Below are 15,982 nucleotides of genomic sequence, written 5' to 3'. Positions count from 1 at the left end.
TATATATATATATATATATATATATAAATATATATATATATATAGTTAAGCCCAAAATTTTTCATACCCTTACAAAATTTGGAGTATTTTGAATCATGTATTTGAGGAATGAGTTTCTTCTGGCTTAACTTACATACGAATGTGACAAACAGCTGAACGAATCACTGCAAGAGACATTTCAAGAAATACATTGTTTCGGGGGTATTTTATTGATAGATTTACAAAAAAAGTCATGTCCAGAATTATTTATACCCTTGTTTAGATCAGTTCAAAGTCACATTCAGTAATCAATGGAAAAGCCTCTGTTTGTAATTACAGCTTCCAAACGGTTTTTATACTTGCTCACAAGGTTTTTGCATGTCTCTTCAGGGATTTTGGCCCACTCCTCCTTCGCGAAAGTCTCCAGGTTTTTGAGGTTGGAAGGCTTCCTTGCCATCACTCGGGTCGTGAGCTCCCTCCACAGATTCTCGATTGGGTTGAGGTCCGGACTTTGGCTTTACCACTCTAGAACGTCCACATCATTATCCCGGAACCATTTCTTGACTGACTTGGCGGTGTGTTTGGGATCGTTGTCCTGCTGATACGTCCAATGCTCCCCCAGGTGAAGTTTCTCTGCGGACTGTTTGATGTTTTCCTCAAGGATCTTGATTTACTACTCCTTTTTCATGATGCCATCCACTTTGACGAGATTGCCGGGCCCACTGGCTGAGAAACATCCCCAAAGCATTATGCTCCCACCTCCATGCTTGACGGTCAGGACTGTGTTCTTAGGGTTGTATGCTTCACCTTTCTTTCACCAAATGAAAGCAACATCTCTGTGCCCGAAAAGCTCCATTTTCGTCTCATCCGACCATAGAACCGAGGACCAAAAGCTTGGATCTTTGTCAAGGTGAGCTTTTGCAAAGGCTAGATGAGCCTTTCTATGCCTGGGATGGAGGAGTGGAGTCTTTCTTGGTCAGCGTCCATGGAGACCCCCTTGTGCAACGTACGCTGGAGTGTCTGCCTTGATATCTTGGAAGGTTGTTCTTGGAACTCGCCAAGGTTGTTCAGGAGAGCCTTAATAGTGATCCGTGGATTGTTGTTGGCCTGTCGCCATACTTTTCTTGCCAGACGAGGTGACACCTTTGGCTTCTGACCACGTCCTTCAATGTTTTTTACAGTGTGGAATTCCTTGTACTTCCTAATTATGCTTTGTATGGTGGCAACTGGCACTCGGAACTGCTTCGAAATAGCTTTGTAGCCTTTTCCCTCCTTGTGAGAATTCACAATGCACAACCAAAGGACCTAACTGACTTCTTTCTTCTTCGCCATGCTGACAATGACCTGAGAATGATTGCATCAGCTCCCCTTAATTTATAGTCTAAAAGCAGAGTGTTGTTCTGTAACATTCCTCACTGTACATTCAATAGACCACATTTGTAATGCATTCAGATTGTATGCACACATCTTGGAATAATTGCATAACATTATAAAGAATCTTAGGAATATCAAAAGCATGTGCATTATCACAAACATTGGCCTCAATTCTGAGACTTGGTATGGGGTATGAATAATTTTGGATAGGCATAAAAACAGAAATCTTAACATTTCTATTGTTATGCTGATAATGTTGAGCCAAAATATATGTGGATTTGTACATGCCAACTAAATGTCCTTGGGTGAAGTGAAAGTTCCACCACTCCAGCTTGTAGGTATGAGATAAATGCAAAACTCAGATTTTTCATAGGGTATGAATAATTTTGGGCTAAACTGTAATATATATATATATATATATATATATATATATATATATATATATATATATATATATATATATATATATATTCTTCTTCTTCTTTCGGATGCTCCCGTTAGGGGTCGCCACAGCGGATCATCCATATGATCCGCATAGTGATTTGGCTCGTGTTTTACACCGGATGCCCTTCCTGACGCAACCCTGGTCGCCTCTTGCGACACAGGGATCTGGTACACCTATTTTAACCGGGGTATACACCGGCCCAGTACACTGGTACTCATTTCGCCGACTTCGGAAGGATGACAGGCTGAGTCAACCCCCTGGTGTATTAATTCAGTGGCCCAACGGGGCTTGAACTCAGGACCTTTTGGATCCCAAGCCGCTGCCCTAACCACTGCGCCAACACCAGGCTTATGTGTATGTATATATATATATATATATATATATATATATATATATATATATATATATATATATATATATATATATATATATATATATATATATATATATATATATATACATATATATACACATATATACACATATACACACACACACACACACACACACACACACACACACACACACACACACACACACACACACACACACACACACACACACACACAACCTATTGCACGTGTGAAAAAAGGTAATCAAGTTAAGTTTAATGCTTCTAAAACTGAATTTCTTCTCATCTCTCTCTAAAACTCCTTTCAACTCTCAAATCCCCTTTGAAAGCTCTACAATTACACCATGTGATACAATAAATCTACTTGGCATCACTCTAACATCAAATTTATCCTGGAATCCACACATTACTCAAATTTCTAAGTCTGCCTTGATGAAATTAGGAGTGCTGTTCAGATGTTGAAGATTCTTCTCCTCTGAACAGTAGCTCCAGCTATATAGAAGATTGATTTGTCCTTGCATGGAGTACTGCTCTCATATCTGGGGAGGTTCCAGCTCCACATACTTACTGGATAGAATTGAAGACAAAGCTATTCGACTTGTCAACTCTACCAATCTGACCTCAAAACTCGACCCGCTCAAAGTTTGCTGCATAGTAGGCTCTCTTTCTCTTTTCTACAGATATTACTTTAGTTTCTGCTCACAAAAACTTGCTGCTTGTATACCCCCAACATTAGTGAGACCAAGGAATACTCGACAAGGCACCACATCACATGATTATTGTGTAGCCATTGGCAACTCAAGGATGGGCCGTTATGATGTTTGTTTCTTCCTCTCCAATGCCAAACTCTGGAACCCTTTACCTTCTCACATCTTTGCAAACCCTTATGACCTTCCCCTTTCAAAAAACAGATTTTTTTACTTCCTCAAAAACTCTTCGACTGTTCCCTCTTTCCTCACATTTCTATCAATGCAGTTCTTTTATTTAAGGCCTGGCCTCGATGAGGACTATTTAACCCATGACTCAAGTCTTCAACATAAATAAAAAAAAAACATCTGCATATCATTGCCAAATGTGGTTTGCACTGCCAGCATATTCTGAGGAAGAATATATAAATGTGAAAAGAGTAAACAAATGGAAATTATGCAGCTTGTTATGATATATGGCCAGTTAAAATCTGAATCTGCATTCATTTTGACCTGGTGACAATTTTGCTGTTATATCATATCCCAGTGATATTCCCTCGAAGAAACAAGTAAAAGTTGGTGCCACTTCCTTTCTGGGTTGTTACGTGCCCAGGAAGGTGAGGCAGCTTGTGTTCAGTGAGGTGGCCTGTTCAGGTGGTGTTTCTGAAATCACATGTACTGCAGGAACAGTTGCTCAATGCACAGAGCCATATAGAACTCTCGGCCCAAGGGGGACTTGTTATTTTTTCTTTTGTGCACCCATCCTATACTGCACAGAACAACCACAATCCAACACATCTTGGTTGTCTTTAACCTTTTCTGTCCATTGTGATTCATTTTTATTTGATATATTAACTGACAAAGACTAAACTATGCTTACAAATCATTTGATATGATAATTATATGCTTAAGGGGCTGTAATTACAAGCAATAATGTATTTGTTACATTATGTGCTGGAGCTCATGTGAAGCAGCAAATGCTGTTGCTGTTGTCACTGTTTATTTATTCATGTAGATAAACAATGCTCGCTGGTCTCAAATTTAGTTTTGTCATCCATTTCATGGACAGATTACTTTGTAGAGTTGCAGGAGAATTCTGTGGTTTTATGAAACCTAACACAATCTCTGTTTCTTGCCTCAGAAAGCTGACCAAACTGCAAAGCAAGCTCTAAATCCAGGTAAGCACCAAGTATTTGGAATAGTGCAAATAAATTACTGGATTGTTTGGCCCTCTCAAGCCTATATACTTTACACTTGGGGCTGCACAAATACTGGCAAAGAAAATTAATGTATTCTCTTCATGGCAGCCAAATTGAACTTACTCTCCATTTACCTCATAACCAACCATGATGTGGCTGGGATTTGTGTTGGAGGTGCTCAAAACAGCTTTGGAGAGACACAAAATATCAACAACGTAGCCCCGTGGGGATTTTGTCTCGCCAAATGCTGAAGCTGAGAAGATCATTGTTGTGGATAGAAAGCACCTTGTAGTCTTGGGGAGAGGGGGGAGTATAAACGTGGTGATGGCTGCAAGAAGAGAATGCGTGGAAGAGCTGGCGAATTGAAGTCAGATCAAGTTCAAGAAAGACAGGTCAAAGTGAGATATTTGGAAGTAAATGCACTCTGTCTGCATGACACTGAAAGTGTTAATGCTAAAGATGAGGGAACATATGTCCCTGCAAATACACTTAGATATGGTTTCAACTTTAGGATATTTTACCAAAATTAGATTTGCCTCATGTATAAAACGTTCAATTATACCAGTTAGCATTTTACAGGCAGTTTTGGAGTCCTTCGCAAGCATGTGTGCAGTGCTGCTTCATCAGAAAAAAAAATATCTGAAAACACTGCAAGCAAACACAAAAACCACAACAAATAGGCCTCAACCTAAATTACATCTAGTTGTCACAGCAGCTACAATATCCACATCCAGCTCGTTATCTCCATTGCATCTTTTGTTGTCATGGAAGCATCTCTGAGTTAAACCCATGAATGAGGCATTTTCCAATTGCTTTGCATCATGAGAGTCAGTTCAAAGCGCATGAGTGTGTAGGGACCAGCTATAATGTACACAACGAAATTGAAGACATCCATGAAGTGTATGGGGGAAGTGTGTCAGACCTCTGGTTAAATCTCCGACTTTGGTTGTATCACGGCACCTTCTCAATCGATTGAGCAATGTCAGACTTGCCTCAGACAGGCTGAATCTTGTCTGTTAACACATCCCAAGAGATGCAATAAGATTTGCTCTGTGCTCTCTTCAACCACAGCTACTACACTTTCAATCAAGTGCCAGGAGGGCAACAACAAGAATATCACCTCTTGTTATTGATTCCCTAGGATAGCAATATCATGATGATGATAGGCAAGGCAACCCAAACACAGGAAGCCACTCGCCCATATCAAGACTGTGTTATATCCACATTCCTGATAACTCAGTGACACAACACTAATGTCTCTGTCCCACTTACCCATCCCCTGCTTTTTACTATATATTTATTTCCAAATTAAACAAACAAAAGCAAGAAAATACAACAAAAACAAACTAAACATTCACATTTGACCCGAACACAAGCAAAACGATCAGACATCTTCAACATACAGACATCACAAATCAATCACAACGTACCTGCCAATATCCCTGTACCCTCCTCATTTTTACATCCCTGGACATGCCCATTGCTTCAAAATAACTAGAAGGGCACTCAGTAGAATGCATACTTCTGCCAGGCTCAAGAGTTTACATTTTGTATCCCACAGATAGGCCAGATCCGGATTCGGACCTGAACTAAAATTGAATTGGCTTGCTCTTGTCACCGAACCAACTCATCCACCAAGTTTCGTCTGACGCCGTCCATAACTTTTTAAGATATCGTGCTATATATCATTGTCGCCAAATCACTCAATGGTGAAGTCACTTAAAAAATTCTCAGATCAGGATCCAGATCTTCACCAAAATCGAATCAACTCCACCTTGTTACATACCCAACCTGCACACCAAATTTCGTCCAAATCGGTTCACAACTTTTTGAGATATCCTGCTATATGTCGTTTTTGGCCGTATCTCTCAATGGTGAAAAATCATGAAAAAAATCTCTGATCCAGATTTTCACCAAAATCTAATCATTTCATTGGCGTCACATACCCAAGCTCTCCACCAAATTTCGTCTGAATCTATCCACAACGTTTTGAGATCTCCTGTTTACAAACAAACAGACAGACAGACAGGGGTGAAAACATAACCTCCATCCACCTTCAGGTAAGGTCAGGTATGGGAGCATGCTCTGGAGCGGCACGTCGCTGCGTGCACTTTCTGCTGGCACTCCACTGAAGAATGACCACATTATAATGATGACACTTCAGCACCACTCTGTCTGGCCATCCCCCAGGCAGATGACTGGCTCATTCCGATCTCCGTGAGATGCTGATAAATCTGCAGCAACCATGAGGCACGTGGTCGGCCCATTGGCCTCCTCCACTCATGAGGCTCCCTCGCTAAGAGAATCTGGTGAGCAGGATCACCATCAGGAAAACGAGCCACATGTCCATACAGCTGCAGCTGACGCTTACGGACTATGCAGGCACCAAATCCCATTCGAGTCTCTCTCAGCAACCACTCATTGGACGTGGTCTGATCAGCAACAGCCAAGGGTTCTCTAAAGAGACCTGGTACCCAAAGGAATTAAGTCTCTGTCTCAGATCCCTGGTCAGATTCGAAGTCTCACATCTGTAGAACAAGACCGGAAGCACCAAGTACCTGAAGACTCGGACTTTCGTCCTCCTGCAAAGGTACCTTCAGTACCACACCCAAGGAAACAGTGAATCCATGACTCCCCAGGCCCAACCCAGACATCTATTCACCTCTGGCTCATAACCAGCAGAGACATGAATATCACTGCCAAGGTAAGTGAATCTCTCCGTGACCTCAACATCCTCACCACAAACAGGCACAGACAAGATAGCAGCATCCAAGAAAGCAGCATATAAGATGTCATTGAAAGCCTGGATTTTAGTAGTGACACAGGAAACCCATAATCCCAGTGGCTCTGACTCCTCATTCAGCACCTCGAGGACACCCAAAAGGATATCCAGTCTCCACAAAGATGACTGCGTCATCTGCGAAATCAAAGTCAGGTCAGGTCAGGTATGAGAGCATGCGCCAGAGCAGCGCGTCGCTGCGTCCACCTTACGCCAGTACTCTAAAGGCCTCTGTCTGACCATCCCCCAGGCAGATGCCGAGCCCGTCGCCATCTCCTTGAGATGCCGATCAACCTGCTGCAACCACGAGGCACGTGGTTGGCCCATTGGCCTCCTCCACTCATGAGACTCCCTCGCTGAGAGAATCTGGTGAGCAGGATCAGAGTCAGGAAAACGAGCCACATGCCCACGGAGCCACAGCTGACGCTCACGGACTAAGGTAACAAATCTCATTTGAATCTCTCTCAGCAACCGCTCGTTGGTCACAAAGTCCGACCAGCGATAGCCAAGGATTCTCCGAAGAGACCTGGTATGAAAGGAATTAAGTCTCCCTCTCAGATCCCTGGTCAGAGTCCAAGTCTCACATCCATAGAGCAAGACTGGAAGCACCAAGAACCTGAAGATATGGAGTTTTGTCCTCCCACACAGGTACCGGCAGCGTCACACCCCATGATCCAGTGAATCCATGACTCCCCAGGCACGACCCAGACGTCTGTTGAGCTCTGACTCACAGCCAGCAGAGACATGAATATCACTGCCAAGGTAAGTGAATCACTCCATGACCTCAACATCCTCACCACAAACAGGCACAGACAGGAAAGCAGCATCCAAGATGTCATTGAAAGTCTGGATCTTAGTTTTGACCCAGGAAACCCGTAATCCCAGCGGCTCCAACTCCTCATTCAGCACCTCATTCAGCACCTAAAGTCTCCGCAAAGATGACTGCATCATCGGCGAAATCAAGGTCAGAGATCTTGACATTTCCAAATGATGCACCACAGCTTGATCTCTCCGACATCCTCCCCAGAATCCAGTCCATACAAGTGCTGAAAAGTGTGGGGGCCAGAACACACCCCTGACAAACTCCAGTAACAACTGGAAATTAGTCAGAGATGGTACCACCACACTTCACAGCACTCTCAGTACCAGAGTAGAGTTCAGACATCAGATCGATCAGTTTTGGTGGCACCCCATGAAGACCAAGAATCCTCCAGATGGCATCCCGATTCACTGAATCAAAGGCTTTACAGAGATCAACATAGGCTGCAAGCAGCCCCTGCCGAAACTCTCGTCTGCGTTCGGTGAGGACCCACAGAGCAAGGATATGGTCAATCGTTGACCTCTTTGGTGTCAAGCTTGACTGCTCTGGACGCTGGTGCTCAAGCAGATGGTGGCGAATCCCATCAATAATTATCCAAGCAAAGACCTTGCCGGCACTGGAGAGCAGTGTCACCCCTAGCAAGTTATTGCAGTCCTGGCGATCATCCTTCCCTTTCCAGAGAGGGACAAGAAGGCCCCTCTTCCAGTCAGTTGGGATGATGCCTGTGTTCCAGGCAGAGCACAGAACTGCATGCAATGACACAAGTACAGTATTTCCACCAGCCTTGAGAAGTTCAGCGCAGATGCCACAGATCCCTGGAGCTTTTCCTCATTTCAACCGGTTCACCGCAGCATGTGTTTCCACAAACGAAGGTGGACCACAGTTGATTGGAGGGTCAGAAACAGTGATTACAACACCCCTGATGTCCAACTCGACAGCTGGTGGATCAGCCTGATACAACCGCTCAAAGTAACCGGCCGAGCAGGCCTTCACTTCGGACTCCTCTGTCAAAAGCCTACCACCCTCTGCTCTAACTGCAGTACACCGAGGGATGGGCTTGGATGAACGCAATGTGCAAATTCTCCTGTAAGCAAGACGAGAATCACTTGACCACAGGTGATGCTCTACCCCCTCAGAGATTCCTCACACATAGGCCTCCTTGTCTACCCTTAGTGCATGTACAGTTTTACTCCTCAGCTCCCTAAACAGCTCAGCTCTTCCATTCAGCCTGGCCCTGTGACCCGGGTCAATGGTATGCAGTGTCCCTTGAGAGACAAAATTATTCTTCGCCCTACGGTGAGTTCCAAGACATCTACCAGCAACCTCAAGAACTGTGGTCTTGAAGGCACTCCACAACTCTTCAGGATTCTCCCAGTGTACCCAGACCCCCCAAATCTCCACTCAGCCTGTTTGCAAACTCCTCAGCAACCCTCTCACCCTTGAGCTTGCCAACATCCAACCTCGGCTGGGATGGTACCATTCTCCCAGATTTAAGGTGCAACTTAAGAGTTGCTTAACTTAAGAGTTAAGGTGCAACAAGCCAGTGGTCACTATTGAGGAACTGAGCACGCTGGAAGACCCTGCAGTTCTGACTCATCCACCAGCGGGGACATCAACGAGCACATGGTCAATCTCCTTTGCCACAACACCAGCGATGGAATTAATACTAAGTCCAGCGATGAAGTTGTGGGTGCTGAAACCATGAAGCAGCCACCCTAAGTCCATGACTTCTTGCAAAGTCAAGGAACTTAGTGCTATTGTGGTTCACAGTTCCAGACCCATTAGGACCAACACACGTCTCATAACCATCCCTATCAGTTACAATCGATACATTGAAATACCCAAAGACGAGAAGAGTATCTCGCTTGGGGCACTGATCAACCACCGACTCGAGCGTGGCATAGAATGCGTCCTTCATGGTGAGATCACTCGCCTCAGTCGGAGCATATACAGAGACCAGGGAAACGACACCCAAGGAGTGATGAATCCTTAGTCTCATAATACGCTCATTGACCGGTGTTAACTCAATTGTCATTGGAGTCAGCTTATTGGACACAGCTACAGCAACTCCTTGGGCATGGTAACCATCAGAGCAACCAGACCAAGAGTAGGTATAACCCCCACCATGATCTCTTCACTGTCCGGTCTTCAAACCTCAGAGTGCTGCAATACCGATGTTCAAATGATTGAGCTCAGATGATAAGAGAGACTGATCAGGTGATCAGACTGCTGTCTGGTGGACAACACGTCAGCACCACCCCAACACACACTTCCGCAATCTAACCCGGGAAGGTTACCCTGTGGTTTTCCTCTCATCATCAAAGAGTAAGGGGCCCGAAGGCTTTGCCTCAATCCCATCATCCGTTGAGCTGCGCTGTGAATGGCAGCTGCACAGGAGGTGCTCTCACAGAGTGGGCTTTCAATTTTCTTTGCGTTTTTCTTGTGTTTTGCAAAGTGAAGGGTTTACGTTGGCCAGAGTGCAAATCCTGCCACCAACCTCCTTAAAAAAGTAATCCAACTGCAGGAGGACGTTCACAAAAATAGTTGGGCACTAGATATGGATGGTTGTTGGCTCACAAGGAGCTCCTCCACCCTTTGACAGGTTTTGTTTTTATTCCAGTTGGTTGTCCATATTCATACACCCTCCTTACCAGGAAACCTGGTGGGGGAGATGGCTTAGTCGCCGACAAGCCCACCATGAAACAAATTCATACAGGTTTACATTGTACCTGAAGCAAGTCGCAGATCCAATCTAGCCTGACCTGACCTTCAGTGGCAGAGGTAATTATCCAAATGCTGTCATACAATTATCTAAATATAAAGAATTCCCTTTCTTCATGGACATGGAATCACTCATCTTCTGCAGCTATATTGTACCTGCACAAATAGAATGAGGCTCTTCAATCCTCAGAGCAGGCACACAGATTTGCGTGGAGTGCCAAGAATGCAAACCATTATATACAAGGATAATTAATTTGAAAGTTTCTGCTGCTGTATTGGAAATGTAATGGTCTGTCTAATTCTTCTGCTCACACTTTTGATTTACAATCGAAAATGTGCAAGATTCCACACCGTTTTATAAAACGGCTGTCACGTCGATCCCTAAAATATGGCTGGGCTACAGGCCCAAGCCATATTGAGGCAAAGGCACTCTTGATAAGATAAAGCCGCAGCTGCTGAACCAATTACAGGCATAATTAAGAGGCTTTATTAACATTTTGAACAGAGAAGAACTTCGCAGTAATTAGATGCAAATCTGGGCCTATCGCTTTCTCAGAATTGCAAAGAATGGCAACGAATATTGTGGCAACATGGCTGTGGTCAACATTTGACTCAGATTGTTATTTTCTTGCTGTTGTTTATGCAGTTACATGATTAAGTTATTTTTAGGGGTTGCTTCAGCTGGTTTGCCAATTTTCTGCACAGCACAAATTAGCACAGGATAGAGGAGATTGAAGATTGCTCATCACGTCTACGAGTAAAAGTGCTCATTAGGAAAACCATTACTCAACCGTTCTGGATGCAGAATGCATGCATTATGTTTGCTGGAATGTTGGCAGCATGTTCTGCAACACAAGGTGTTGCAATTCGGCTATCAAGATGGAGAGAAAATGTTTACAGATATCTGCTTTGAATTAAACATCGCCAACGGAGCGGAACCGATAACAAATGGTGCTTTTGGTGGCAACCGACACCCATTCCCAGATCTCTCTGCAAGTGAAATGACCTTTGACCAGCCCTTACCTTGGTCAAACGGTTTGGCCAGATTCCAGCCATGCCAGCGATCATCCTAAAGTGCACATTAGGGAAAGGACATGGGGGTAAGAAATGGAGTGGAGAATGGGAGTGGGATGGAAAGAGAAGAGATAGGCATTAATCAGGTTCCGGTAAGGAAATTAATGTAGCCACTTTCAAAAGAGCAGGGCGATAGTAATTCTACTCATGCCGTGGCTCTCTCATTGGGGAACATGGCTCCAGCTGCCTGGCCCATCAAATGAGGGGAGAAACAAAGCACAAGCTTGTGAATATTATTTTGCTCCTTTAAGCCAACGTATAAATATTTCCTGAATGGCACTTGTAGAAAGGTGGGAAAATGCATCCTGCAAAGTTGCACAATGGTCCTTTTTAAATTTAGTGAGAAGGATCTTGAGCAGCACTGCCTTTTCATAGGTACCATTTTAGTGTTCATCCCAGTTTCTCTGAGGGCATTAAAAATCAACCATAATGTGTAGCCTGCAAGGCATCACACTTAGAACATACAGGATGGGCGAGCAGATGAAGGCGATTAATAATCCAGGTGGGTTTTTACCGACAATCCAATTGTGAAAAAGTAATTGTGCAGAGACACACTCACTTTCCAGTTGCTTAAATACCAAATCCTTAATAAGACTACCTTCAGTCAAGTTTGAACCTGAAACCTCTCGGAGGACAACGGTGAAATTTTCATCCACCCTGGATAATACCTATGAATGAATAGCTCAGGAATTGTAAGTTGCTGAAGTGACCATATTGTTTTTTCCTCATTGTTTTGTTTGCCTCATATTGAAGACACAATTTGTCTTCCAGCTTTGTTATAGAATCGATGATTAAAAATAAAACTATTGAACTCATTGGATTACTCTCTATCTCTAAATGTGCTATTAATTGTCTGCTAGTACTATCAATGATACAAAATGCTCAAGCAAAAATAGGCAGCGTTTTGTTACCCTGCATTGTTTGCTATTGATTATGACAGAAATTAGACGTGAGGCTTAAATCCAGTCTTGCTATCGAATGAAGCTTGTTAGCCTAAATAGCAACCATATCGTTCAGTGCATATTAGGGAGTCGCAAAATACCCACTACAGTAGGATTGCAAGATGTTTATGGCTCACAAATTTGAACAGATATATTTAAAAGAAAGAATGCATTTTTTTGTGGAATTATGTGTGATGATTGCTGACTGAATTGCACTGCTAGTTACAATCAACAACACATTGTAATATAGCTTGTAAACAGTCCTTGGGCACATTGTCCAGAAATGTGTGCAGCTTGTTTATTATTAATGCTCAAAAGTATACCCAAGAGTCTTGACTACTCTATTTGGGATAATTTGTGTCGAACGATAGGATGGGTGGCATTCGCACTGTATTGTGCATAGTTTTGAAGAATGCATTATCCGTGAGTGGACCGAAACACAGCAGCAATTATGGCGTGGTACGTGATTGTCGAAAATATGCTCACATCCGACTGCACAACATGAACCAGCACATTTGGTGTGAAACAATTCTTCTGCTCAAGCTCATGCTGCCTGCTCTTCCATTTCGCACTCATTTCCACAGGCCTCAGATGGCTAAACGAAAACTGTCTTTGTGGATTTTGAGAACCTTAGTCAAACAAATGTAAATCAAACGCCCTGCCTGCAACGATGAAAGCATGACCTTTCCACATATTCCATGACATTTAGCAGGCCGCTAAACTTTCTCAATAAATAAATTACTGACCTCCACCTCCTTTTGAAGAAAAGCATGAGTGGGGGAAAGAAGAAAAAAAAAGGACAAAGGTTAAACAATAAAATAAATTCATCCTATAAGAGTGAATATGATTATATATGCAAACATATCATTATAATCATCATTATCATTAAGCCTTTAACCCTTTGCCTGTAATAACAGGCAATTAAGATCGCATGCTGACTTTTGGAAACCAAAATCCAATTACATTCCTTCTGATTCATAAAATGCGACTCTTGCAGTGTATTTGGAAAATGTAAATCTGTGAAAAAAATAATAAAGTGCTGTGTCTTCATTAAGGCCACCCACCCTCCCCCTCTCCAGCCCTGGCAGAGTTGCAGGTGCATTTACACCATGCAATGCATTTGTTATTAAATATAAAGTTCAGCGAAATTGTTTCCCAGACAAGCGTGCACACTTGAGACAGGAAAATAGATTTGCAATTGTTTAAGAACAAAGCACTAAGCATACGCTCTTTGAGAAGAGATGCCTGTAAAAAGAAAGGGCTCTCTCAGTACTTCACAATATGTGGCATTTAATAACCCTGTGGGATAGCAGCCTTGTCATCTCTCCGCTCACGTAACAATGCACGTCTATACGAGATGCTGTTCATCTTGCATGGAGAGTTTGCTTTGTGTCGAGCCTCACTCTTATTTGAGCTAATTTCAGGGTGTATGAGATTAGGCGATGCCATATGGTGTCGTCTATTCATTACTTTGTTCGCTGCATAGGCCACTGCACAAAAACACTTAACAATACTGAGGTACAGAGTAGCCCAGATGGCAAAGTAGTGGAAATAATCATAACAAGGGGGTGAAGTTATGATCAGAAATGTCTCCACTTTCCTAATTAAGCTCGAAGCTGCAAATCTCAAGAAGAGTTGGAGGGATATTGTGGCTCGAGGTGTTAAGTGAATTGAATAAAGAAACCTGAAGAAAAAAATACATTACTTAGCACCACCACAGGGTGTAAAAGCAAAAGAGAAAGTGAGCGAGGTGATGGAAGCGACAGAATATACTGGCATTTCCACACAAGAGGAGTGTGAGGAAGAGCCGGTATGAAAGGGAAGCAAGCATAGTAATTAGCTGTGCTTAACGAGCCAAAAAGTCGGAATGACCAGAAAGAAATGCCAGGGCTGCTTCGCTGCTGGGCCCAGTCTGCAGCACAACTGCAATGATGTTTAAGAGAAAAGGTCAGCACATTCAAACACAAAATCTGTCAGTGATTTGTCACCATCCTCCATGCTGTCTCCAGTGTCCAACAGCTTATATCCGTCACACCAGGTCTTTCACCCACTATGCATATTTGAACCTACTTCTATGTAGACTGTACAACCAGCCCTTATTTTATCATACTCTGTCTGATGACTTTACAATATTATGACGTCACAGACATTAATTAGTGAGTGGAACACCATTTGTGTTTGGGGTCATCTGTCTTTTGCATGTGAGAATGCAGTGGATATTTTGACCACCTTCCCCACACCCCCCTTCCCCGCCCCCTCTCCATGGATGCATTCACCCAAACCCTGTCCCCCTGTCTCTAAGCCTTTAATATTAGCATTGTTATTGCAGTATATAAGCATTTTATTGCGTCTTACTTTTGTCAGAGAAGTAAGGCTTCTAAAATATATACTCTAGCAATCACCTTTTATAGAATTTTTGCTGTGGTAAGGCTATTAAAGGTGGTTTTCATTATCAAAAGAGACAAAGAAAGGCTAGACAAAATGTAATTCCCATCTTCCTATAAGTTAGCCTGTATAATGGAGATACCACTGTACTTCGGTGGTATAAGAGCATCCACTCCGATTGGAACTCAAGCCAAGTCATACCAAATGTTATGTACTGCTTGCTGACTTGAAGTTCAGCATTTAGAGGATAGAGCATGGATAAAACCCCATTGGTTGGCATCCATTATGAGGAGAAAATTTCTCTGCAATTGCCCTGCTGAGTGCAGAGAGAAAAGCAACGTCATTAAAATGGCATCGGTGGTGCTCAAGCTGCTCCAGTAAGTTGCGTCACTTCTCCCACTGTATTTGCCTGAAGTCACATTCGGTGTTGTCTCGTGAATTTGTCTGCATGTGTGCTCATGATTTGTGTTGCAGTTCCTCCATGAGCCTCAAACCCTGTTTAACAAAATACATTGGTAGTTGCTAGCAAATGCAGCCTTCATATATAAAATCACCATGTGGCAAGGTGTCTCTCTCACTAAAGGAAAACAGCACTGAAAATCCTGGTTTCCATTGTCCTAGCTGCCAGATAATTAGCCAATTAGTTTCCCACTGAAATCAGGTGCGAACAAGGAATAAAATGATGGCATGAAGTACTATATTTTACCCAGGAGGTTTATATCTTCCATAAGTACCAATGGACAAAAGCTCTTTGTGAACCAATGGACAAAATGGACAAAAGCACACACACACACCTCTTGGTAGATGGTCAGCTGAAGTTGAATTTATCTACTTGTAAACAGCCCAAGGAATGTGTAATCAATGTGCCAAGTTCAGTGGAAATTCCAACCTTAATGGACAGGGGATGTTCAAAACGTTATAGTACAAATGAGGCACTCGATCATAATAGTCCAAGAAACACCAATGTCTTCATTTTCATTTGACAAGTACGTAAAAGTCAGAAGAAATATATTTTCTCATCATGTGCAACTTATATGTAGAAAAATTTTAAAGTTGGCATTCTTGAGAGCTCTTGGTTGCCTCGTTCGTACAACTTTTTGATTGCCCCTCGAAGGTTGTGAACAACCTTTCTGCAGAAATGGTATTTTAAGGTGCACCTGTGTTTTTTTCACTTGTTCCCCCTCAACTATTGGTTTCTCTGACAGTCTGTTGACCCTCAATCATGTC

At 42.9% G+C, this 15,982-nt stretch overlaps 1 protein-coding gene across 3 annotated transcripts in view; it reads right to left on the bottom strand.

Annotated features, from left to right (window-relative positions):
- The window catches only part of SPOCK3 (SPARC (osteonectin), cwcv and kazal like domains proteoglycan 3), a 570,187-nt gene that overhangs the window by 390,652 nt on the left and 163,553 nt on the right, over positions 1-15,982 (bottom strand). For all 3 annotated transcript variants that reach the window (XM_085882734.1, XM_085882736.1, XM_085882735.1), the window contains exon 3: positions 11,379-11,424. In XM_085882734.1, coding sequence (XP_085738860.1) covers positions 11,379-11,424 — 46 coding nt within the window. The remainder of the gene's footprint in view (positions 1-11,378; positions 11,425-15,982) is intronic.

The sequence above is a fragment of the Eptatretus burgeri genome, chromosome 5 (genome assembly GCF_056783735.1).
Source record: "Eptatretus burgeri isolate ZD-2024b chromosome 5, Ebu_testis_v1, whole genome shotgun sequence".
NCBI lineage: Eukaryota > Metazoa > Chordata > Myxini > Myxiniformes > Myxinidae > Eptatretus > Eptatretus burgeri.
Note: the sequence above shows the minus strand (reverse complement) of the source record. Positions and strands in the feature narration are given on the sequence as shown.